The sequence below is a fragment of the Manis pentadactyla genome, chromosome 17, assembly GCF_030020395.1.
Source record: "Manis pentadactyla isolate mManPen7 chromosome 17, mManPen7.hap1, whole genome shotgun sequence".
Taxonomy (NCBI): domain Eukaryota; kingdom Metazoa; phylum Chordata; class Mammalia; order Pholidota; family Manidae; genus Manis; species Manis pentadactyla.
The window spans coordinates 62,799,973-62,827,597 of record NC_080035.1 but is presented as its reverse complement, the minus strand read 5'-3'; the positions used below and the strand labels follow the sequence as shown (position 1 = coordinate 62,827,597).

Below are 27,625 nucleotides of genomic sequence, written 5' to 3'. Positions count from 1 at the left end.
CAAATATAGTTTGGCATAGAAATCCACAATACTGATATGCTTGGTTCTGTAGATGAGGTGGAGCAAGGAAAATTAACTCGAAACAGAAGCCAGCCAGGCAGGGCCATGAGAGCTGAGCTCTCTGAAGGGCAGTGGCAGGTGCCTGCAGGGCCGTGAACAGTGGAGAGAAATGATTATATCTGTGTTTTATAAATACCACTTTGTGGCTACCAGGCTAAAAAAAGTACACAACTGGAGGCAAGGAAAACAGCCAAGGTGAGAGAAGATGGTGGTTTGAACTGGGGTGGTAAGATGGAAATGGAGAAAAGTAGGTTAATTCAAATTATATTTATGAGAACTAGTTGATAGATTTTTTTAGATTAATGTACTGAGTTAGAGGGAGCAGTCAGGAACGACACCCAGCATTCTGGATGAAACAACCACAGACAGAGTCATCGCACTTACTGGAGGATGAACAGACATGGAGCGTTCTCGAGTTCAGGCTGAAATGCCACCAAGATGCTCGGGAAGAGATGTTAAGTGGACAGAGGTAAATAAAGACTTGGAGGTCAAGAACGTGATTTGGTCTGAAGACCTGCCTTTAATCTATCAGCATGTAGCTGTTAAATGACAATTTAGGAGCATTTAAAAATGTCAAAGATAAAAGAGCAATGAAAAGAGAATGGGACCATGTCAGAGACATGAAGAACATCAATACTAAGGGTAATTTGCAAAGCAGTTTAAAAAGCAGTGGCCAAAAAGGTAGGAAATGGTTAGAGAAAGGAACCAAGGAAAGCATGTATCTCAAGAGGAAGGGGGTCATTGAGCATCAAATTCTGTTGTGAGGTTATAAGTAAATCTCATGGATTATATGAAATAATTATCAAAGCAGAAATAAATAAGAGACCTCCACTATCAACATGATTATGGAAATTACATATTTCCTTTTTTACCTCCTGTAAGTCATATGAAAGTACAGATGATGTCAAAAGATGGTGGAGAAATTCCTACAAGATACTCAGATAAAGAATAAACTGAGAATTTCATACCCAGCCATCTGTCCTTAAATATAAAAATTCCAAAGAAACAGCTTGATCAATGCAAAAACAGCATTGTTCTTATGAACCTGTTTTGAGTAAACTAGTATAGGATGAAATTCAGCAAACTAAGATATGAGGAGGAAATCAGAGCAAAAAGGCTCATAATGGCAACTAAATGTATTTATCTGTAAAACCAAAACAAATCACATAAAGAGAACAGTTTGGCAGAAAAGAACAAAACAGTTTTATGCCATGACAATGTAGAAATTACAAAACTAATAAATATAGAGAAGTAGAGGAGGAAAAAGACTTAGAGTAAATGTATCAATTATTTATTTGTAACAGCTGAGGCTCAATGGATAAAGTCAGCTGATCAAGTAATGAAAATATAAACATTTTAACAGTACCGAGATACACATTAAGAAATATATACTACCACCAAAATAGGGAGGACAGGAAGGATAGAGAGAATAAAGAGGAACTTTATTAGTTTTTATCATTGTCCAGAGTAGACAATCACTAGATACTGTCTAAATGTATAGTTATGGTTGTCAGAGTGACTAGAGAGCTCAAAGAATAACACTGAAGCATCAATTAAGCTGGCAAAAATGTAGAGAATTAACATTTTTGTATGTATGAAATTTAGTAAAAACATACAGCAACCAAAAGAGTGCTTAAGGGAAAAAAGGCTGTTAGATTTCAGTAGGAAAGTATTGTATTATTTTGACTTACTCACTTACCAGCCCTCATTCTCTGGGTTGGGAGCAGCCATGGGAATGGTGACCTCAGTTCAGGTGTCACCTTCCTGGTGCCAGTGAGTACAATACTTACCTTGTTCTCAAAACATGGTGGCTATGCATTTTGATCAGTCTGGAGGTTCTCTTGAGATGAGCGAAGCAACCCAGCCTGGTGTTAATCAAAAGTTTTAAAGATATACACAACTTGTAGCCCCCTAGCACAAGAGCTAGCAGATGGTATAGGAAGCAGACTAACAAAAAGCCTGAGAAGGAGGAGGCTAATGAGGAAGACACTTGAAGCAATACAGGCTTTGGAGTGCTACCACATACACACAGGAACCATTAATGCAGTGTTCATGCCCAAGCTGGATGCATGCTCAGAAAAGACTTGAAAGAAACCTAAGCTAAAAGTGCTAGCTAAAGTTCTGGATTGAACAACTGAAGGGGAATCACCTTGGCTGGTTTCCTTGACTCCAGTTTTGTACTTTTTTTAGCCTGGTAGCCACAAAGTGGTATTTCTAAAACACAAGAGGGGAAGTCTAAGGCATAGTTGTGGGCAGTCTGACTAAATGTTGAAGGATTGCTCCAGCTCAGAGCCAATCAGCTAAGAAAATGGTGGGGTTTTGTGTGTTTATCTGTTTTTTGTTTTGTTTTCTTTTTGGTTCCTGATATTTAAGTAAATGCCAGAATTAGGGTTAGAATAAATAAATCTCTACCAGATTGACTACAGAAATAACAGAAAAAGACTTCAGTGACCATAGAGAATAAGGGATACAATATTTGCAAAAGTATTTCAGAAAATTCAATAAATAAATAGACAATCACAGTCCACACAATAAACAACAGCAAAACCTGGTGATGGGAGAAAATGTGATTTCAGAGTTACTACATCATATCAAATTGCCCAAAGAAAATACCAAAGAAAAATACAAGGCATACAAACAGAAAAGTATGGACCATTCACAGGATGGAAAAACAAGAAACTGGCAGAAACCATTCCTGAGGAAGCCCAGACATTGGACTTACTAGACAAAGATTTACATCTTTTAAATATGAGTGATCAGAACCATGCACAAAACAAAACAGAAGAATTGTGTATGAACACATAAGCACTATCAGTAAAGAGAAAAAAATTATTTTTTAAAAAAAGAACTAAACAGAACTGGTAGAGCTAAGAAGCAAAAGAGCTGAAATAAAAAACTTCTCTGGTGAGGTGACACAGCAAACTGATAAGGCAGAAGACAGAATCAGCAAAGTTGAAAGTAAGACCATTTGAAGATAACTGAAATTATACAGTCTGAGAACCAGAAAGGAAAAAGGAATGAAAGGAAGTGAACAGAGCATAAGGCACTTGTAGGACATCTTCCATCAAACTAATGCATGCATTATGGGAATCCCAGTGGAGAAGAAAAAGGGGTAGAAAGAATATATGAAGAAATGGCTTCAAATGGCCAAACTCTTCCCAACTTTGAAGAAAGAATGTATCTATACATCCATGAAGCTGCACAAATCCCAAGAGGATCAACTCAAAGGGATCCATACCAAGATGCACTACAATTAAGTTGATGAAAGACAAAAAAGAGAATCTTGAAAGCAGCAATTCTTCAAGTACAAATGATGCTCAAAATATCAACTGCTGATTTCTGCTTAAAACCATGTAGGAAAAAGACAAAGAGGTAGCATACTTCAGATTCCAATGAAGGATTACGACAGCAAGATGGTGACATACGAAGCCTTACACATCATCCCTCCACAGAAACACTGATTGGAAAATAATATTTGCACCTAAATACCTTGAAGAGAAATTCAGAATACAGCTAAGAAATAAAAGCACCCTAGAGAAGCACAACATTTATATGAGTAAGAAGAGCAGTTTCAATATGCTTTTATCAGTCCCTCCCCATACAAGCTTAGCTCAGCATGGAGAAGACTGCCTAGCCCGTGATTCTCCCATGGAAGGATGGTGGGATTGGAGCCTGTACTTGGCCTCATGGCCTCTCAGAGTGCCTTCTATGGAGCTTGTTTCTATCTTGCCTCATACTGAGTGCTGAACAACTGCTAACTATATATTGGCCCCCTGACATAGGTAGAAACAAAGGAAATAGGAGAGTATCCCATTAGAGCAAGCATTATTTTTTATAACTGACAAAATGTAGAGAAATGATGCTTTTTCTCTAGCAGGTAAGGAAGAAAGCAAAGGGGCCTTCTACCCCAACCTCAGAGTGGCTAATGTTGAGTACTACTGACCAGTGAAAATGTCACCCAGTCAAAATCAGTCCCTGAAGACTGGGAGAGGTGGCTGCTTCTTCAAATACAGAGACAACAAAGCAAATCTATAAGGAACACGAGGAATCAAAAAAACACAACACAATCAAGGGAAGAAAAATTCTCCAGTAAACGACCTGAAAGAAATGGCTATAATGAGCTGTAAATTATTCTCAACTCTAGCATAAACATTAAAAAATAAAAGTATTAAAAATAACTATAGCTACAAGAATTTGTTAATACATATACAATACAAAAGGAGGTAAATCATCACTTAAGTAACATAAAGTGTGGAGGAGGGAAAAGTAAGTAGTTTTGGTATAAAACCAAAGTGAAGTTGTTAGCATAAAATAGACTATTATAATTAAGTTGTTTTACATAAGCTTCACGGTAAACATAAATAAATAACCTGTAGTAAGTACACAAAATAAAGAGAGATAAGAATCAAACATACCACACAAACAGTAAAGAGAAAGGAATCAAAACAGACCACTACCAAAAATAATCAAGGAAAATATCAAGAGAGGAAGAAAGGAAGAAAGGAACTACAAAACAGAAAACTATTAACCAAAAGGAAATAATAACTCCTCACATCAATGTTTACTTTAAATGTAAATGGATTACATTCCCCAATCAAAATACACAGAGTGGTTGAGTGGATTAAAGAAAAAAAAAATCCAACCATATGCTGCACACAAGAGACTACCTGTACCTTTCAGGACATACATAGGCTGAAAGTGAAGGGCTGGAAAACAATATTCCATGCAAATGGTAAACAAAAGAGAAAAGAAGTGGCTATATTCTTATATCAGACAAAATAGAGTTTCAGTCAAAAACTGTCACAAGAGACAAGGAAGGTCATTATACGATGTTAAGTGGATTGAATCAAAAACAGGATATAACATATAAACATGTATGTGCTCAACATTGGAGCCCCAATATAAGGCAACTATTAACAGATCCAAAGGAAGAAACAGACAATAAGACAATAAGACAATACAGTGGGAGAATTCAAAACCCACTTTAAACAATAGATAGATAATCCAAAAGGAAATCAGTGGGGGAGCAGCAAACTTGAGCACCACTGCCGACCAAACGGACCTGACAGACATACCCAGGATACTCCATCCGACAGCAGCAGAATATGCATTCTTATTAAGTGCACAAGGAAAATTCTCCAGGATCGATGAAATGTTAGGGCACAAAATAAGTCTTAACAATGTGAGAAGACTGAAATCATATCAAGTACCTTTTTCCAAGTACAGTGGTATAAAACTAGAAGTCAGTACAGTAAGAAATTTGGAAGATTCACAAAAATGCAGAAATCAAACAGCAGATTCCTGAGCAGTCAGTGAATCAAAAAAAAAATTAAAAGGTAATTAAAAAACTATGGAGACAAATGAAGATGGAAACGCAGCATGCCAGAACGTACGGGCTACAGTAAAGCAGGATGTCTGCTAACGTGTCCACGCACACTACCACTCACATACCGTTCTAGGCTTGTGGGCACCACAGGGCCCACCCACGGGTCCAAAGGGGAAAGGGCCCAGGTAAGCACTGGGGTCAGTGGAGAGCAGCCTCCATGCCTGGGAGATCATAGCGCTCTGTGCAATTCACACTCACAGCGGAGCAGCCGTTGCATCTCCTTGTGTGATTTACTGCATTTTTGTTTTGGGCCAAATGTTTTCCGAGTTACATTTTTAAAATTTTATCTTTGGTCCTTAGGGTCTTCTGGTTTGATTTTAGTTCTCAGGAAACAGTCTGCTGCGTATGAAAAGTTGCAAACTTATGACTTTAGAAAATGTAGAGCAATAAATAATAAAAGAATTTTCAAAGAGTTTAGTATTTATGTTACTTTTAGGATAATTAAAGCCACATAGAAAAATATAGATGCAAAACAGCTCTCCCAGAATCAGCGCAGAGGCCGATCCAAATAACGCTTCTGCCTTCATTCTCATTTCCCCATTCCTGGCCCCAGCTTAGCCCTCTGACAGCTCTGAACTCCCTTTTGGGGGTCACAGCCCAAACATTCCCTTGTTCCCGGCCTGCTTTATTTTTCTCCACATAATTTGATCTTACCATTTTACATTTTACTTGTTCCTTTGCCTTTTCTTTCTGTTTCCCCCTCATCAGATGGTAAATTCAATGGAACTGGGGAGCCATACATATTTTATTCACTGCCAAGCCCTAGGCCCACATGGTCACTGGAGTATTGTATGTGCTTAACCATTACATGTAAGATATAAAGCAATAATTTCACATTGGAGATTTATCATAAAACATCATATTTATTTGTGCCTCTTTTATACAGATTGATAATTTCATATAAAATATTTATAATATGGTGTTTTATCTTCATCCTCTTATGATCTCTACAATCTAATCTAATAGGATTATTTGTGAGGATGATTTTGAGTCATTACAGAAGTCAAAATGATTTCTAAAAAAAATTGAATTTGGTTTAGTATTGTTTTGTTTTATCATAGTCTAATTATGTAAAACTGCTAAGTATTAGGGTCTCTAAGGTAATTGTTTGTGAGATCATTTCATTAGCCTATGTATTTATTCCCCAATTGTTCTGAATAAAGTTAAATGTATTATTTTATATCTGATTCTAAGAGGTTTTGGGGCAGAGAGCTGACTTGAGATAAAGTCTGAAAGCACTCTGGACTTGAGACTGAGTTCCAAAGTCTGAAAACTGGGCGGCTGCTTTATTACCTTTCCGTATAGTAGGCGTGTCACTGTCTGCAATCAGTTGCAAGCAGTCTTGAGTGACTGAAAAGCAAAAATACATCCTTTTAGTTACTTGAATGGAGGTAGGAAGGGAACTGGGATGACTGAGAATGCAGAGCCACGAACCATTCCTCCCTTAACTCCGGATCGGTTACACTCCACACACAGCTGGCAGACGGCTCTTAAAATTACTTTATGAAATGTGCCCACAGATTTTTAACATAAATTGTAGTTGAAATATAATACAGACTTGAAATTCATGTTTTAGAAACGAAACACTCCATGTTGTTGAAATGCAGTAAAGATACCTTCTTTAGAGTGTAACCTGACATGCCCGAAAATGCTATGCCTGTAGGGAAAGCAAGCCTGACCGTCGCCATTTAGGGTTCAAGTATGTCAATACATGAGTCAGTTAAGCTACTGGATGATTCTAAAATAATTGTTTGTTTTTAAAAAAATCTAACATTAAATAATGACTCCCTTGTATTGAAATTACCTCTACTACCATTACCGAAAATAAAAATAATTGCTAATATTTATTGAGCTGATATAAATCCAGGCAACCTCATAAAAATCCTACAAATTATGAACTGGAAATTAATTCTTGGAAAGTGTAAAGAAGTTGTTTAGGTCCTGAAGTGGAAAATAACTGGGTCAGAATTTAAACCAGGTCTGTCTCACTCTGGAGCCAGTCAGGTTTCTGGTAAAATTTTTTGGACCAAAAAGAAAAACAGAGACAGAACATCTTTTACAAGTAAAATGGAAGATTTCCCTGAGACTACATTCAGCAAAGCTTCTGGGAAGCATCAGTTAATTCACATGACATATTACATGCAGACTATTACAAAGAATATTCAAGAGAATAAATATTCTGTTAAATAAAGACAAATGCCTGATAAAGGCGCGTTCTGTAGGGAAAGAAAGCAAGGCAGTAAATGATAGAATCTGGACCTGAACACCGCCTTTTGAATAAGCCCACCCGCCATCTCAGAGACTTGGGTGGCATCTTACTTCGGCCACAAGCATTCTCCAGCGGACACGTCACAGGCCACCAGCCCACCTTTCCCCTGCCCCCTCCCCTCCCCTCAAAGAGCCCGCCAAAGCCCTGGCCATAAAAAGCCTCTTGACCTGTTAGGGGCCCCTTTTCCTTTGTTCTGCCGGCCAGGACAGAGGGGTCCCTCTCAGGGTCAGCAATAAACCTGCTTGGACTGTGGAGTTCACATCCTTTCCTGTAAATATCTATGAAAATATGCAGCATACACCTGTGAGCCTGCTTTAAATTAAGAAAACATCAGTTTAGGCTTTTTATTATCTAGTGAGTGTTTTATTCAGAGTTGAAGTAATAGTTAAAAACCTGTTCCTCAAAATACACATTTTAAGAGCTTGACACAGTGGAGAATTCTTGCTTCAGTTGATTGATTTGAAATTTTTGACAGTTTCCAACGTGGAATAACAGGTGTAATGATTGGCAGGTGCTCTGAGTCTGCAAACGCGGAGCCTTAAACAAATATTGTACAAGGGCGGGATCACACAGGATGATCTGTTAGGGAAACTTTCCCTGACATTTAAAGGTGGAAACAATGCTAAAAACTGCTTGTCCTTTCAAACAGTGACACTTTTCTAACACATTTGTATGTTAACCTGATCAGACAGGAGCAGATGTTTGGGCCTCCTTTGTGCTCTGTCATTGATGTGTAAATCAGGGGTGGGCCTGTGTGTGCGGCAGGGACAATGGGGCTCAGTTGCCACGTCACTCTGCAGACCCCGCTGCAGACCTCTGCCGCGCACAACCTGGGAAAGCATCGTAACAGGCAGAAGAGTTGTAAGGCAGGCTTGAAAGAAATGGGGACAGAGCATCCTTCCCCTAACTTGTGAAGAACACGACATCAAGAGCAGTCACATGAACCCAATTTTAAACATGCTTTTCTAACAAACCTCTAAAGCACCATAAGTTCTGAGGGGGCTGCAAGGGTCAATCAGTATTTGAAGCTCTGATCTTTCCTCCTCAGAAAAAGAAGAGGACGTTGACAAAAGTCTACGTCACTTTTTCATCTTTCCTTGGCCGTTATGTGTACAGGCACAGTGTGAAGGCTAAAAGGGATAATGCACATGAAACATTTAGTCGTCTACCTGGAACATAATAATTGCAAAATGGATCTTGGCTACTAGTAGTAGGAGTGCTGGCATTATTGTTCTCAATAGCACTGAATCAAACAAAGGAGGAATCTAATGGGAGAACTGCGGCAGCAAGACCAAATAAAGCCCATAGAGAACAAAGAAATGCTGGAACACATTCCTCTCCAGTTCAGTTAACCCTTCCCTGCCTACCACCCCAAAACTGAAGACGTACACTTGCAGTTTAGACAGAAAGAGGTTTCCCTAATGAGCAATGCCTGGACACTACCTGACAGATATGAAAACAGCTGAATTTTAATCTCTACCACCCAACTCAAACTTGGCCACAACCTACATGTTGGAAAACAATGGGCTATTCCAGCACGTTATGGCAGGATTCTAACTTTTACAAGAAAATAACTATGGGGAGTTATAAATTTGATTTTGAATAAACTATGAAAAGTTTATTTCAAGACATAGTATTATATTGATGACAAAAAATAGTTCACAAGAGAATTCCTAAAACAAGAGCTTTTGGAACAAAAATATTTTGCTATCACTCAATAGTTGATAGAATGAAATCCAACCAACTTTACAACTGGAATAGCGTTTAAGTATTTTCCACTCAGAAAATGTTTTGAGTCTGAAAGCCACTTTTTTAAGTGTAATATTCAAATACCATTTACTTAGGAAAAGGGATTTGAAAGCTTATGAGGTTGTTAACATCAGTTATATTGTTTTCTGTGTTGGAACTTAGCTCCTTCACACTGGATCTGTGTATTATACATTATTTCAACAAAGCAAAATCTCATGTAAACTGCCACTAATAATGCAACTTTGACAGATGATGCACAGCTCCATGAAAACCACCCCTCACAGAGCCCCCCGTGCCAGCTGCCCTGCCCGCGTGGCCCACACCCACGAGCTCGCCGTGGTCCTCATTCATCTCAGTCAAGAAGCTGCTTCTGGGCTCCTCAGGCAGGTCAGATGACCTTCCTGCATTTTTCCTTTATCTCTTTCTTCTTCTCTTACTTCCTGCACCACACATTTTTCAAGGATGTGGCGTGTTTGAAGGGGATCTGTCTTTCATCCCTGTATACCCTATCATCCAGTATGTGGAAGCCATGAGAAATACAGGAGTGGGATTTTTTCTTGAACTAGTTTTGAATAATCAGTGGCAGGAACAGGCTGATTAGGAGAAATCCCATAAAGGCCTAAGTACTGAACTATGCTGGACATAGAGTTATGAAGAAATTGAAGACAGCATGGTTTGGGGATAAACATTTCCACTGGTGAGTAATAAGCTGTTTGCCTTGGGTGAGTACTTAAAAAAGCTGTAGGAGCCGAGAGAGCTTTAAAAGAATTTCTAGAGAGCTAGATTGAGAAGTATGCATTTGATCTACTAGAAAAAAAAAAACCCAACAACCTAGGGAATCCTAATGTTGAGAGGAGCCTGCCTGATACATGCTGTGCCCAAGAGGAACACACGTGTGTCCACGTGTAATGTGTCTGAGGGGAGCCGGAAGGTAGGGGCGCAGCTGTTGACTGGTAATGAATATATTCTGAGGGTGGTGTGGGCTCAGACACAATCGTGTAAATGGAGCACCCAAGGTAAACTGTGAGGGAAAATTTAAAAGGTTGTGACTAATAAGTAGATGTGTTTATAGGAGAATTAAAAACTAATAGTAAAAGTAAGTTTTCAAATCTGGGGCATTTGGAAAAGTGGTAGCACTATAATGTCCTGGGGAAGTGAGAAAGGGGTGTTGATACTTTGGGAGGTTTAGAAAGGAGTTGACAAAATAAATGAGAAATAGAAATAGCCAATAGGAGTTAAGAAAAATATTTTAATTGAAGATTTTCTGTGTAGTGTGTGTATGTGCGGAGAAAGATTCTTAAGCATTAATTGGATATTGTCATGCGCCACTCATAATGTTTTATCTTTCACGCCTAAAACACTGTAGATGTAAAGTGCTAGCCCTTTGCATAGCCTCATAGGAGTAAAAACAAAAAACAAAAACACCATTCTTATGTAATGTTTCATCATCAAATATTTTAAATTGCTAATTTTATAGTTGAGTCATCATCTCTACAGGATACGTTTTTTCCTTCTGCCACAACTTCTTTGCATTATTTCAGAACATTTTCTTTTTATTAATATGTATACTCAGAAGGCACTGGCTATCAGTAACTCACCAGTGAAGAATATTAGCTTCATAACACAATACGAAAACATGCCTGAAGTTGAGGAAAGTAAAACCAAAAATAGAAATACATCTGCTTCTCTGGAGAAAGCTACCGACAAATTGCACTATTCATCATTACATCTTCAGCCTCCCCTCAGGCATTTTCATCTGGACGCTGCTATCTCAGATTCTACATGCCCCAAGGCCATTTACCTTCCTCACATGACGCTTGCCTCTTGTTTCTTGTCTATTTTTCTCTCTTCACGGGTGTATAACTATCCTCTGAGTTGCCCAAGCTAGAAATATTATAAACATACCTGATCCCTTCCTACTCAATTTTGAAATCCAACTAATAATCAAATACTATTGGTTTGAATTCTTGACTTTTGCTTAATTTAGATTCCATCTCTCATTCATCTCATTCAACAATTTTACTGAGCACTGAATTTATGTCATGTGCTGTGCAAGGGATGGCAAAAAAAAAGGGGACACAATCCCTACCCCTGTGGAGCTTACGATCTAGTGGGAGGAACAGATATGAATCAATCTCCCAAAAACAGAATGAAAGCTGCAACTGTAAGAGAGACACAGATGTCTGATCCGACTGGGAAGGCTTCTCTGAATGGTGACATTTAGACAGAGATCAGAAGCAAGAAGGGGATAGGAACACTCCAGGCAAAATGGACAGACCTAAGTACACACAAAGGCTGATGTTGGCAGAACAGAACAAGGATGGCTGAGGGGAGAGAGAGAGAGAGAGAGAGAGAGAATGGAGAACACAGAAAGATGGGGAGCACAGTAGCCTAAGCTCAGATCTTTACCCTCACTGTTCCTGACAATCACATCAGCCTGCTAAGTTGTGACTCTTCTCTATCCCACTTGTCTATCATTTGCATTTCCTTCAGAATCACCTTCCTAAATGAAAATTCTACCTCGTCCTCCTAAAGTGTGTAATACCTTCAGTGGGTTTCCCTTGCACACAAACACCAACTTAGCTTCTCAGCCTCATGACCTCTACTTAAACACACCTGAGAACAGGAGGCCATCTCCATGCTTCCAGGATGGGGTTGTCTATGGCTCCCTAACTGTGAATCACCTTTCCATCTGCTGAAACCCCATTCTTCCTTCAGGGCTCAGGTCAAATATGAACTCTTTCCCTGATTCTTTTAGATAAACAGTTGATCCTACGAAACTTTGTATACACCTATTAAAATAACATCACACCTCACATACGGATTGTTTCTGGAACCATCTCTCTCCCTAGACTGAGTCACTCAGTAGTGAGGACCACCATTTACAAATATGCACAGTGCATGGTTTTTAGCTGACTGAAAAAGAAATCTGCGAAACAATTTCAAAAAGAAAATAGACGTCATCGCAACATCCAACTTCTTCAAATAATTTTTAAAAACATCATCCTCATGTTCAACTTTATGATACATGCTAACACAAATGAAATTAATGTTCTGTTTTAAAAAACCTGTTTCCTTGTTATCTGGACCCTATATCAGTAAAGCTTTGGGCCCATGGGTATAAGGAAAACATTTTCCGTAACAATCCTCAGTGCTAAGTTTTAAAATCTTCATCCATTGCACTGTAGCATACTGTAATATCTTAAAAAGTTAAATGGCTGTGTCCTATTTCCCTAAAACTTCTTACTCTCTATTCCCAGAAGCAGCTCCAGAGCAGCAGATCCAAGTGAAAAAGGATGACCTGAAGTGGGGCTTCACCCCCACTGGAGTCAGAAGCTATCCAAGTTGTTCTTTCCAGCTTCTCGTCTACCACAAACAGTCTAGACGTAGGAGAAAGAGGAGGAAAAGAAAGGTGGGACCAGTAAAAACACTTCAGTCAATAAACACTTGCAAAAATCCGAATATGCAGTGAGTAAAGGGATAATAAGGTCAAGGTGTTGGCATGAGATGTGCCTCTTCTGCCACTAAAATTTTTTTTTAACTATTTTATTACTCTTCCCATAACTTGGAAGACCCTTTCCTCTTACCCAAATTGATTCAGTCTTCAAACCCCAGCGCAGCTCTTCTCCACATGGTCTAGAAAATCTTTCAGCCTGATCTCTACCACTACCATTCTATGATTCCATAACAAGAAGACGCTCTTGTTGGCACTGATATTAACAATACTCTAGTCTTCTCGAGAACCCACTCATTTTTCTCAAATCTGGTGTCTCACTTAACCAGTAAGTACATACAGCTTGCATAATGAAAAAGAACTCAGAATTTATAGTCACTAGATAATGAATTCAAACCTTAGTTCTCAAACCAATTAGCTGTGTAATCATGAGATTGACACTGAATTTTGAAATATTTTTTTCTTATCTGTATAATGGGAATAACAATATCTACTTAATACGATGAGAATTGGTGGAAGTCATAATTTACACATAATTTGTGAGAGCTGAACAGTTTGTTTATTTTAGTGTTATTTTAGATTATTTAAAAATTTACATCAATTTGCTTTACTTCCCCCAACTAAATATTTAGCTTGATGGGAAGAGATATATTGAACTATTGAATTATTGAAATTGTACTGAATTATGGGAATTGCATTGAAATTGAATTATTGTAAAATGAAGACAATAATGCCAACCTCATAGGGTCAGTGAGAGGAAAAATGGTACCATGGACCCACAGGGCCTAACACAGAGCTTGCACATGGAACACACCCACAACTTTGCTTCTTTTCCCTTTTCTGCATAATCCACAGGCCTTTCTCAGCGCTTTGCAGACTGGGTGTTTCCTCTATTTTGAGGAAAACCTGTTTCTTCTCTAACTCTCCAGAAATGGGAATACCCTTTAAAAGAACCTCAACCACAACAAAGTTCTTTTAGGTAGAATTTGACCTATAAAAGTAATAATTAAACAATGAAACTAGTTTTATCCATTCCTATGGGATTACTAATGAGAACAACACATCCCTCAACATTACAAATTTAGTTTTTCGGTATCTACCCAAATCTGCAACTTCTTTTTAAAGTTGAAAATGCTAAGAATTATTGTGCCTTCAAGGAGAAGATAGACTTAGCCTGGCACCCACATTTAAAATAGGAACACATCCTCTTTCCCCTTCTCGACCGTTACACACTGCTGATTCTCTAAATCCTGCCCTAAATATTTCACTTTTTCAACATACTTGCCATTTTCCAGTGTTATGATTTTCTTGTTAATTATGTTTATTGACTATGTTCTGTGTGTTTGAAGCTCACTGTAATGAAACTTATGGGTAGGAAACTTTTATCTGTTTTGTTCTCTGATGAACACCCAACGACTAAAACAGTGCTTGGAACCGCGCAGGCGGTGGAGGCAGTGGAGGATGCGCAGATCGCTGTTGTCTGCATTGCTTGGCTTGTTTTCTGGGTCTTTTGTTTCCTGAAACTTTAAACTTGACAAGAACAGGGTTCAAAGATTTGGTTGTGAGGTCACTATTTTCATTCTAGATATTTTTTTGGAAATTGAACAGAAGCCAGCTCTTGCAACACTGTAAAAAAAAGTCTCTCACTATTGAAGCCATGGAAAGAAAAATAACACTCAGGGAAGATTCTGGTCAAAGATCACCATGACAGCGGCCAGCTGTTTCTGTTCTAGGAAGGAACACACCCTTACTGGGTAAGAGGCTCGTCAGCCTAATTTTGGTACAAACTTAGTGGCTGGATTCTACACTGCATGCTTTCAACAGTCATTTAACAGCCTTGCAAGATACAACTGAGCCAGAAATGTCTGTGAAACAAAGACTGGATGTTGCAGACCCTGCAGACATCCCACCTTTCCTTGCAAAGAAGATGGACTATGGATTTCAAGGAAGAAGACTCAAAAATAGTACTGACATTTTTACTTTTAACAACTTAAAAATGTTTATCCCAGGGAAATACTTAAGTTACAACATTAGGTATTAATTTATGTGCATTACAGTCAAAGCTCTGGTGTTTAGAAAATGTTAAATGCAATGTGGTGTCCTGGATGGTTCCTGGATCGCAGGAGGAGCATTAATGGAAGAACTGGTGGAAGTCAGGTCTAGTCTGGAGCTCAGTTACAAGTTAAGTCCTAACGATGGGTTCTTACTTCTGACAAAGTCAGCCAGGTAATGTAAGACATTAACATTAGAGGAAACTGGATGAGGGGTAGCTGGTGACTCTGCGTTATCTTTGCAGCCTTTCTTAATTCCAAACCAAAAAGTGTATGTAAAAATGGAGAAAAACAACTTAGACTGGTGAAACTGTAACAATATTTAGAAGGCAAAATATGGGTAATTCTTTTACCCTCTTGTTTTTACATTTCTTTGAATTATTCATATTCTCATCACTATTTTACTATTATAATTGAGACAAGTATAATAAATATTATTAATAAAAAAATAATTTTGTCGTTCAATAACCTAAGATACACGGATTTCTGAAAACTTTTAAACTTCCACTAAATAACAAAAGAGACAGTACAAAGGTCACCTGATTTTATCAATAAACTGTTTTAGTTCAGTAGGAACCCATTTGAAATAATTAGTTTTCTTGATGGTCTCTGAAGATGCTTATGTTTAGGTTCTTTAAATGAATAGACTTACAATTACATGAAGGTTCAAAACATGGGTCATCACGATTCCATCTGTGAAGAAATTTTTTGTGTGATATTTTCAAAGATATATGATTTAAGTTTTCAGGTTTTCTTTTCCATTGGAAATTTCCCCAAAGACACTTAACAGTGAATTTTTTGCTAATATGAGCCATTTGGCAATGCTTTGATCCTGGATTTCCCCACATTTCTGTTTGTTATATTATAATCAGAAATTATCTTATGAAACACATGAAACTTAATGAGACTCTCATGTGAAGCACAGCGTTATTAAGAAAAACAAAACTGGACCCAAAGTGCCAAATTTTAAAATACATAAAAGCAGCGTCCACCCCTGGGGGGACTGGAACGGGTGCCCAGCAGGCACGCGGATGGTGGTGACATCTGCCCCTTCACTACAGCCACTCAGCCTGTGAATACTCACCAAGCTGTGTCCTTAAGATATGTGCCCTTTTCTTTATGTAAATCATACTCCAATTAAAACCAGGAACATTAAGTAAGACCAGACATCCATGAAATCATAGTTAAGAGATCGCTGAATATGGGAGTTTCTTTATGACTCACAAGCCCAAACTGTGCCTCTGCCTGGTGAACAAAGAGGGTTCGAGGCAAGGGCCTCCCAAGCTCCCCATGACTCTAGCCTGGTGCTCAGGGTCAGTCTTTGGTTAATCAGTTGTGTTAAATATCAAATCATTTCATAAGATGGCTTCTGATCAAAACCTGACAAGTCAGTGAAGAAATGTGGGAACCCCCCTCGCAAGTGATGCCAAATCATTCTATCTTGCTTCCCCTGAGCCCAAAATTGATCCACAATGATGAAAGGAATACCTACTGTGTGCACATATCATTGTAAATGTACAAAAGAAGTTAAGACCCAGACCACAAAAGTCTCTGTTCTTTAGTTGTACAGACAGGACATATGCAAATGAAAAGACAACAGCCTTCCTGGGTGACATAGGTACCCAACACTGATGCGGTCGGGGGCTTGTTGTGTGCTGGAGGGCGGGCTTTGCAGCCCACATGCTGGAATTTATTTACAGGTTAAATACACACACAACAAACTGAAGTGCCTGGTGAAATTTGGGTGAATTCATAGAAAAATAAGAATGGGTGACATTCTGCTCCATTGCATAATTCAGCAATATTTAGCTACGAACCTTCTGACAGAGATAAAATGACGGCACGCTGATACTGAGGAGTGTATGTAGAAAGCAGAGTATTCTAGACAAAATCTAAAATAATATTAAATTCTGTTAAGTATAAGTCCACTAGGTATGTCTGTGTGTCTTAAAAACAAGCATGATATCAAATGTTGTATCATTTGTTGAAAATGACATTTTCCTACAGTTTAACAAGCTATTCGAAAATGCTATTTCAAAACAAGCTATTTGAAAATAGCAACAAAACTTTTTAATTAACTGTGAAAGAATAGTGAAAACTATATTAGGAAAATTATGTCTTATTGGGAAATTTAAAATTTGATAGTCAACAGAGAGATATTAAGCATTCTTGAATATATAAATTTAACAGTGTTAAAATTCCTTTTCTTCTTCAGAGTTACACTTCTCAAAATTCTAGCAAAAAGTCAATTGTTCTAAACATGTATATATACAGAACATTAATAATGAAGAACATACACACTTTGAAAGGAAAAGGGAAAATCTAAGGCTCTTGAGTTTTACTTAAAATGAGAATGACTAGAATGGAAACAAAAAATATAAGAAAGATGCATAGATTTAAACTGCATAGAATTTTCTCAACTCCAAAAACAGGGCCGACAAAACAGGAAAAAAAAAATCATGGAGTTCCAGGCATGTTCCTTGGATATATATATATACATTAGTTTTGAACTAGTTCTAAACAAGATCAATTTTTCCTGCACAAAAGGATAGTGTCTACCACAACAATGGAGCCGATTTCACTAACAAGGGGTCACAGCTACTATGGTTTTTATCTTCAAACCTCCCATATGGGCTCTGTGAATGTTACGAGCATATATATAGAGAGAGACATACAGAATTACATATGAACTATGTACTATATATATATATAATATATATATATATATATAATATAAATCTGGATATATATATAATACTCTATATCCAGATTTATAAAAATCTGAGACAAACCATGTATTGACAATAGTGATTACCTCTGGGCTGTGGAAACGGTAAATTTTGATTCACTTTGTTAGAATTTTCTGTTATTCTCCAAACTTTCTAAAATTGCAAATGATTTGGGGAATTTGCTTCATATGTATACAATTTTTGGATGCCATAAAAATACAAATATGTAAAAGTTTGCACATGGGAGGAAATTGTAAAGTATTACTAGAAGATAGTTCGGGGAAGTGGGACTCACCCAGTTATCGATTTCTTAATTTTTTTCTTCTTAAATCTGCTGCAATGAGCCTCTACCCTCTTTGGGACAGTAAAGTTAAGACTTACTTGTAAAACTGTATTTAGATGCAGGAGGGTACTAGGAGAGAAGGTTGAAGAAAACTGACCCTACTAGATACTGAACTCATATTATTACAAAGTTAATTAAAATTTTATGTTAATACAGATCAATAGAAAAATAAATCAATGAAAAAAAGTGTCTCAAAATAGATTCAAGCATATATAAGGAACTTAATATAAAACAGTAAACATCCAATGCAAACAAGTTAAAAAGAATCACCTAATAAATTTGGTTGAGCTATTTAGCAGTGGTTTTGAAGGAAAAAATACAAGAAGAAAGGAGAAGTTAAAGTAAGCATAACATGATCTACCAAAATAAACACCAGAAGGATTAATGAGTTAAATACCGAATTAAAACACTAGATCATAAAAAAGTCAAAGTAGCAGAGACTATTTAAGAGACGATGAACAAATATATTTTTAACTTTGATATATTAGAGAAAATCAAAAGGAAATGTTTATCACATTAAAATATGCAGATCAAAATCTCTGTGCAAGTTAAAAAAAGTAACAAGATACTGTGAAAATATTTACATCACAGTTTGGATGAACAATTATACGTCTAATATAGAATTTATTCAAAATTATAAAAAAATAGTATAAATGAAGAAAGTTACTAAAAATTAGCAGAAGTTAAAATTAGAAGTTATCAAATATGCAGAAAGTAATTCTTATTTGTAAGTAAGCAACAAATGAAACTTGAGATACTGTTTAACAAATATTAAATTAGCCAAAATAAATTTTAAAAGCAAACTGCTATTTAAGAATGTGAAGAATTTGCACTGGCATTTCTGATTGCATATGTTTATAACTCATTTTGAAAGCAATATGGCCATAGGGGGCAAGAGTGATAGAGGTGCTCATCGTCTTTAGCTCAGACAGTCCATCTATGGAACTTATATTGAACATATAATTCCCAGAAACAAATGAGATCTGAACACAAATGTTGGCATGTTCACAATAGCAAAAAAAATTGGAAGTGATCATGTTAAATATTTGTATGATAACAAATAAACTAATATAGATGGGTAGGAATTATTTGGAAACAGGGAAAATGCTTGTTTTATAATGGTAAGTGGACACAAGAATATACCAGCGTATATAAGTTCTATTTTTTCAATTAGAAAATACAGATGATAAATGCAAAATATGAAAATAACTGGTCTGTTAAAGTATAGTAAAAATTTGAGTGTTTCCTCATTTAAAAATGTTTAAACCCATTTTTTTTCTGATGACTGGCTCAAATATATGATAACCAGATACAAAAAATAATGGTTTTATAAAATGTCTATGAGTAAGGCATTTAGTAAAAACTAAATTTAGAGTATGTAGTATGTGTGTATGTGTCTGACAGAGAAACACCTAGTCTGTATGTCCCACACTTCTTGCAGAAATGCAATATTTGTACGTAATTATGTCTGTTCTGTTTACCTTCCTGTCACAGTGAAGATTAAGGAAACAGTAGGTGGGACTATACCTCGCCTAGTACATGCCTGCCTGGCACAGTCCAGGTGCATAAATAACGCGCTTTCAGTAGAACAGGGAAATAATATCAAGGATTTGCAAAATTGTAATATTAATAAGTGCAATGCAAATGCTCTTTTCAATTTTGAAGTGCAGGAGGAGGAATTGAGCATTTTGGGAAGCCCCACCAAATCTGAGGTTTGAGGAATCTGTAAAACTCTGTGGAACAAGTGGAACATGCAGAAAGACAGAAATCACTAAAGAACTATTACAAGAAGGTGATGAATGTGTGGCTCTCCCGAGAGAGCATACCTGAAAGAAAGGCTTTAACACCAGTGTGTGTGTAAGATAAAGTCTTTTTAAAACAAGAAACAAAATAAAGCCCACTTACACACCTGCTCCCACTTCTGTTTAAAAGCAGAGACAAAGAGCCCCACACACACCTGCCATTCAGTTGGCGTCAAGCCTGCAATGCACCGTCTGGAAATGGCCATCGTTAGCTGACCTCCTCTGACCGAGGGAGTAAAATCCAATTCTATCCAATTCTGCAGTAGCATGTGGTGCTGTTTTCTGGGGGGATGGACAGTGCGTCTGACACAGGAATGAGCTACTTGAGGAACTGTATATGCCCCTTTCCCTCCTCTCCGCTGAAGGCATGGCTCCAGTTCTCTGCTCCTCGAAGGGCAAACGCGTCTGCAGGCTATTGATCCTGCCAGTGCTCGGCTTTGCCCTCTAGCCACATGTGTCACACAGTCCCTAGGCTATGTCAGCTCGGGCCCCCAGCCGCGTGCTCTCCACACCTGCTCCCGAGACCTACCTGTTCCTTCCGGACCCGGGGTGGCACGCTTGCTCCTGAGGCTTCGCCTGGGGTGGCCGCCTCCGGGGGCTGGAGGTGCAGAGACGCCCTGCAAGAAGGGCGCACGCCGCTGCAGAGGCCCCTGCGGCCGAGTGGCGCGTCCGGGGCTGCAGCCGCGCCAGCTCCCGTTGGCGGCCGCGGAGGCCGCGCGCAATGGCCGTGGCTCTGCGCGGCGCTCACGCAGCTCGGCCCGGAGGCTGCCCAGCTCGGCTTGCAGGGCGGCCACGCGGTAGAAGGACAGCGCCGTGAGGCCGCAGGACAGCAGGGCCAGCAGCAAGGGCACGGCCAGCAGCTTCCCGGGCTGGGGGAGCCGCACCGGGGGCCCTTCCTTGCGCGGGAGGATGGACACGCGCTCCAGTTTCATTTCTTCTCCTGCCTGGAGGCGAGAGGGCAGGCGTGCCTGCTCCCGGCCCGCGCAGCCATCCATTTCCCTCCTGGAGCTTCGAAGGTCCGGGCCTGCACAGTGAGTGACCACAGGGACTGGGTCATTTCCTGTTGTCTGTGCCCGGGGGCGACCCACATGGGCCACAAGGCCCGGCGCGGCCGTCGCCCTCAGGAGAGGGCTCCTGCGCGTCCCTCCCGCATCGCTGCCCTACTGCACAGCAGGTCTTCCTGGCATTCGCCCTTCTCCTCGATTGCTCAACCGGCCTTCCTCATTTCACTTTCAGTTTTTGTAAGAATTTTAATGGCATCTCCAAACACTCCTGCTCAAACGGGTGCCCTGATCTGCTGAGCCTCCGGGACCGGGTCGGGACCAGCACCCTGGCGGGGTCTGGGCTGCGCTGGGCTGGAGCAGCTCTCCCCGCGCGTCTGGCCGGCATGGGGCCACGTGGCTGCACCGGGAAGGGGCAAGAACAGGGGCGTTCCTGCTGGTGCAAGAACAGTAGTGAATGCGAAGGTCAGATAAGCTGAGTGCTTTAGCACTGAACTTACTCAGCTGGAGAGCGATTTATGAACAGCCCTTAAGCAGGAAATAAGATGAAGTGTCCCAGGGGAGCGCGGAAGTCTGCTGGGAACTCCTCCGGTGGGATCTCGGCAATGTGATCAACAGGATGCGAACCAATGTGGGGACCTATTTGGGTTCCATATGGAGGTGGGCTTTTTATTTGCAGGGAATGCATTTGGTGGGAAACCGGCATAATCTTTCTCCTCTGGGACTCGCTGCCAGGGACTCAGTCACCCTCAGGACTTGGGGTCCTGAGGAGCGGCCCCACCTCTACTGCCCCCACTCTGATGGCTTGCAGCCCCCACTCAGCCCCGCACTGTTTGGAGGAGAATTGGCCTGAACTCCAGCTCTAAATGCCTGTCCCCCCATTAGCTGCCTTTTCCCTAAAGCAGCTTATCTACTAAGGCACATAAGGCTGATCTGCCCCAGTCCAATGTGTGTGCAAAACAACCGGACTCAACTCAGAGTGAGGGCAGTCTGAGACGCTGAGTTCTGGACTCGTGCTGCCCCAGTCCTGCCTTGTTGTGATGCTGCCTCCTGGACGTTCTCTGGCTTTGGGCTGCTCTGCCCCAGCACCTCATGGAAAGAGCTAGTATGTCAGCAAAGATTACTGAGTACTCACCAACAGCTGGCTAGGCACGATTCCCCTGGGCACTAAGGCTGCAGAGCATTAGCTTGATCTCACCCATTTCTGGGCCGTCTTCAGAAAGGAGTTACAGAAATAATGTAAGCAAAGGTAGGGCTCCAGAGCCAGGTGCAGATCCTGGCTCCACCCCTTACTCTCCTTGGGCCAAATACGTAACCTTGCTGTGCTTCACTTTCCTCATCTTTTACATGGGCTGACAACTGTCCCTGAGAACCCAGTGAGGCATACAGGAATGTGGAACAAACTACATTTAAGGTGCTTCCATGTTTCATTCATTATTTACATTCATTCATCACATGAAATATATTTTGTTAATTCGTTCTATGAAATATTTTTCATTATTATAAACAGTGCCACAACAGACCTCTCTGTGCACGTGTCCAGGTAACATGACCAAGGCTTTCCCCAGCAAACACCTTTCCCAGGTGTCACAGAGTCACTGTCCTCAGTTCCTGCTTCCTCATTGTCTCACTAGGTGTGATGTCCTCAGACTTGTTTTTACCTACTGGGGTTATTTTTTTCCAATGTGTCTGCAATTCCAAGAACTGTCTAAGTGACTTTTAAAACATTTAAACATGTTAAAAGATTTTTCAATGATTACTTTGGTCCCCCAAGTTAGCGGTTCTCTAAGCTCTCAGGGGAAGTCTTCCTCTGTAAGTGAATGTGCAACTTGTTTGTTGTGTCAGACGTCAGCTAATACAAGTGTTTGCACACAGTCCTTGTTTCCAGGCCAGTCAGGGAGATGACTAGATAATGTTCCAATAAAGATAAAGAATTAACTTGAGGATTGTATTAAAGCTTTCTGACAGTAGCTGAAACTTACTCAGGTGTGTGTGTGTGTGTGTGTTACTGTTACCTAAACACCAGAGAAACATAAGCATTCAAGGAGGTGCTGGAAACCAATTCCTCTTCTCTCACTCAGGACTCTTGCAGCCTCTGCTCCTTTCTGCAGGTCTGCATTCTCCTGCTTCTGCAGGGCCACTCCTCTCCATATTCTGCTGCAAAGATTCTGAAGAGAGAGGGAATAATTTGACTGCTTTCAGGAATTACCACTTCCTTAGTTGCTGTACTGAGCAGAGACCTTCATGCCCAGCCGTCTTATAAGAGAGCCACTGACCAGCTACATGCACTTTAAAACAAGTACCCCATCTGGGGTCACGCAGGGAGCAACCCTGAGCAAACAGGGGGCTATCGCTTCTCCCGAAAGGCAGCAGGACAGCTCCCCCTGCCCAGACATAAGGCAAGCAGTCATGGTGACCTGCGTGCCCTCCACAGCAGTCGCATGACTACACTTCCCTGAAGACAGGTACAGATGAACTGGCATTCATATGCTCTCGAATTTCTTATTAAAGAACAAAAGGAAGTTATTACTCCATAAATCGGGGATCTGTTTCCTGATGAGGAAATGGCTTGACAACAATTTAACTGAAATTCTGCTAAGCAAATAGCTTGTCCATATTCACTGAATAACACACCTCACCACAAGTTTATGCAGGGAGGAAAGCTGAGCCACAGAGTGCGCCCTGTCTGTATGCAGCTGCCTCTTACCCACTTCTTTATCTCCACTGCAGGGTAAAACATTCTCCTGCAGTAGAGCTATACCACGTGTAATAAGCAAAGTAAGACAATGTTCCTTGTCTCCCCTACTCAAGAGTGGGCAGGTCGGAACAGGTGAGGGTTAAAGTTAAAAAAAATTTAAGTAAGGACTTCATCCAATTTGAACCACAGAATAAAGCAAACATTGATTCTCTGACTGCTTTGATGCTCGATTTGACTACTTAGTATCAACCACCGCAAAAATTTTCAGAAAGCTTAATTATAAACTTCTGCCTTAATAATACTATGAAGAATTAGCAGGTTTGGGTGGGAAACCTCTCCAGTGTCCGTTTCTTTGAGGAAAAAAGTGTCATAAGGATTTGGGTCACTCAAGCATGGAGAAAACCTCTCTTGTAGATATTCAGATGTACCTAAAAATAGGTCTAGGGGAGAGTGACTTCCTAAAGTCCTCAGAATATGGAAAGTAGTGGATACAAATAATTACTACATGTCAGGAAAAATCATGTTGTTTTTCTGATGGAAATACATAGGCAGTCAGCTGCTATCATTGCTATCATAGAGAAACTTGACTTCAAAGGCTCAGTGCTAATCTGTGACTTAACTGTGAAGTAACAATGTGCTTTTAAAAATAGACAACTCTGATGTTTCCTATACAAAAGATAAACAAACAAGTCTGGTAGTTTCATATACAGAAGACATTGTGGTTTTGTGATTGCTGCAGGCAATGCTGATTTTCATTTCCCAGTAGCTGCATTAAGAAGAGGAGTGTGTATGCATTTACTGGAGCTTAATTTTTGTCACTGTTGGGGAAACAGTGTTTGTCACTTTGTGAGAATTCAGTTTCATTTGTGAATCCTCAATTTGCTGTGTGGCAGCTTTTGGTTGTAATGCTCTTGAATAACAGTGTTTATGTATGTGTTTTTTAGGAAATTTTTTTTCAATACAATTTTCAAAGTACAATTTAGTTCATTATTCTTTACCTGTAATGCTTACAAGAATAATATTTTAATTAACAGGAAGGTGGATATGTGTCAGTCAATGTGATCATCTACCTATTCCATCTACATGGATGAATTTTTCTGTTTGACACACATAGACACACAGAATACACACTGACACACAGGGACACTCACATCATACCTGCTCAGATTCGACCACATTCCCCACTGTTGGGAGAAGTGATAGGTCAATTCTACCTACCGATGCAGCAAATGTTACTTATGAAATACTCTCTGCCTTTAAAAATTAATCAAGCAGAACTTGCAAACATTTCTAATGATTTACTTGAAGGTTTGCTTAATAGATATGAGAAGTAAAGCGGCGGCGGTTAGCGGAGCAGGCTCTGACGTCAGGCATGTCCGTGTACATAATTTTGCTTCACCATCTTACCAGACTCTCTCGCGCCCGAAATCTAAAAACTGATTTTGTTTTGATATCCATCTTTGTAGGCTGCTGACCAGTTGCAGGCTTAAATCCTAACCACTGGCATGCAGTGGTTGCTGAGTGTGGACAGGGCGGAGGGGTTCCTACAGAGGTGAGGCGTGCTCTCTAGGGGGGATCATGAGGGAGAATCTATCCTCTTTAAAGGGAAACACAAGATACTCTTGCTCCGTCTTCACGTGACAGCCTGGCACTGGGCCAGTAGGACAGCGAGTACTGAGATGCCCAGGCTGATGGGCTGAGGGCAGGGGGGGATCGCGGGAGAAACCTGGGACTGTCATGCATCATTGTGCTGCTGGACTAACCAACTCCTCCTGTTCCTTACTTGGAGACTTCTTATGTTAATGCTTTTTCCTTGTTCTTTAAGCCAATTTGAGAAACAATTACATGTTAATATGTCCCTAAAGACACTTGTCTTGTCTGATCATTTCAGCCCCAGGCAAGTTCACTATGGATTCAATGAGACTGAGAAATGACACTGGAACATTCTTGGGGTGAAAGGGTTTATACCCGGTTCTCACGGTGGAAGGTGAAGCACTAGAATCACGTCTGCACCCAGCAGCCTGCAGTTCTGAATCCACCTCCATCTCTGCCTCCACCCAGAGCCCTGGGCAGAGCTCTTTATACAGTGACTCAGTCAACAACAGCTCATTGCCTAGGGTGTGGGAGCAGCAGCCCAGCAGCAGGCCAGTTACATCATCACGTAGTTTAGGGTCAGGGGAGGTGAGGTCCTGGCCATAGGAGCTTCCATTTTCCCCACAACATCCTAACTAATCGTGCTAGCTTGAGGATATGTACACTCCTACAATCAAGGGACTGTGTACACAACAGGTCTGAATGTTCTTCCAAAAAACAATAAGAGAAAAAAAAAAGGTCAGCATCCATAGCTAGAGAAAAACTTATTCACTTATTAATAGTCTTATTTACAGTTCTACATGGAGCTGTACTCTGGTAACTTCAGTTATTTAGTAATGTTAGGAAATGTTAGAAAACAACTTTAAAAGTGCCACTACATGGAGATGTAGGTAATGGACCTGTCTTTTCTAAGTGGAACCAGAATACATTCAACCACCTCTCTCAGAAGGGAAAATCTGGAAACAGAATTGTGGGTCTGTGTGTCAGGAAGGGATCTCCTTGAATGAAAGAAGATCCAAGGGAAGCCCCGGGTATTCTGAGATAAATGCAACATGAGTCCACCTCTCAGAAAAGATACCTCTTTTCTGAGCCAAACTGCAAGGGAGCCTAGTGGCAGCTGGATACCGGGAAGACCTCGGGGTCTAACGGATCCTAGACAGAGAAAATTGATGGGAAGTTTCTCCCCCAAAGTAAGAATTTGCAGCACTGTATCTGAGACAGGAGTTATCTGAGACCAGAGGTCTGGCGATGAGTGAGGGGGCAAAAGTCTGGTTGCCCCTAGCCCCACACGAGTGTGCCAGGTTTCCTCCATCCCCCAAAGTGCACAAAGAACCAGCGGGGCAGGTGAGGCCTCCCATCCCGGAGCTGGCAGCACATAAGAAGGCAGAGGAGAGGAACGCCTGCCCCCACCCCACCCCTCTAGACTGCAGCTGTCCCTGCTGGGACCGGCCAGCACAGCGGGTGAAGGGTGACCTGATTTCCCACCGGCTGGGAGGAAAGTGCACCAGCTGCTGAGACGCCCGGGAGAGGTCACAGAAGGTCTTTCCACACGGTCACAGACTGAGAGGGAATGCAGAGATCCCGCTGCACAACACACAACAGCGGTGACACAGACGGCCTGAAATCTAAAAATTAAACATTTTAAAAATAAAGGAACTAAAAAACATTCCCATGATTTTCCAATTACACAGTTTCACAGGTGAAAGCAGAAGGAAGGTCATTTCTGGGCTCTGACTTCCTGGCCTCCAGGTTTGGGGGGAAACAGAACCTTGGAGCCCACCTAGACCTGCTGTGTAAGGAGGTGGGTAGCTGAAAGTGCCAATGAGTTAAAACCTGCAGGATAAAAATCCCTTTCTTCAGCCATGAAAGATCTGAAACTGCAGTTTCACAGTGTTTTACTGAGTGGTCACGAAGTGGAAACTCTAAGAGTAACAGACCCACACAAGCCCGAGGGGACTCCTGAACACAGCAACATCTGTGGGATTTGTAGAAAACAGAGCATATCAAACCTTGTGAGACGCACTTAAAGCTATTGCTGTGAGGACAACGGCAGCTTCGATTGCGTATTTCAGAAAAGAAGAATGGAAAACCATGACCTTGGCACCCAGGTCACAAAGTCCCATGCAATTAAAGAAGTAAAAGCAAATTAAGCTTATATATGAAAGAAATATAAAAAGAAGAGAATTAATAAAATAGATAGCAAGCAACCACACACACATCTGCATAGAGAGGACAAAGAAATTTGGTTATTTGAAACAACAAATAAAAAAGAATAATTTTGGGGAACACGAATTAAAGAAAAAAAGAAAGTATGAACTTGCAGTAACAGAAGTGAGAAATGGGGCATTTCTAGAACTATACAGACACTTAAAATGTAACAAAAGGGTATTGCAAACACATATTTGCTTTAAGAGGGAATGGAAGTAGACATATAGGACATTTCTCTTGTGTTCAAGAAAAATGGAGTAATAGGGTAGGGATGCAATTATC

General features: G+C 40.3%; 1 protein-coding gene across 1 annotated transcript in view; it reads right to left on the bottom strand.

The window, feature by feature from the left end:
- The window catches only part of TNFSF13B (TNF superfamily member 13b), a 44,843-nt gene that overhangs the window by 9,061 nt on the left and 8,157 nt on the right, over window positions 1-27,625 (bottom strand). Inside the window, exons 3-4 of the mRNA XM_057494460.1 lie at window positions 20,373-20,867; window positions 6,740-6,826 (exon numbers count right to left, since the gene is read on the bottom strand). Coding sequence (XP_057350443.1) covers window positions 6,740-6,826; window positions 20,373-20,867 — 582 coding nt within the window. The remainder of the gene's footprint in view (window positions 1-6,739; window positions 6,827-20,372; window positions 20,868-27,625) is intronic.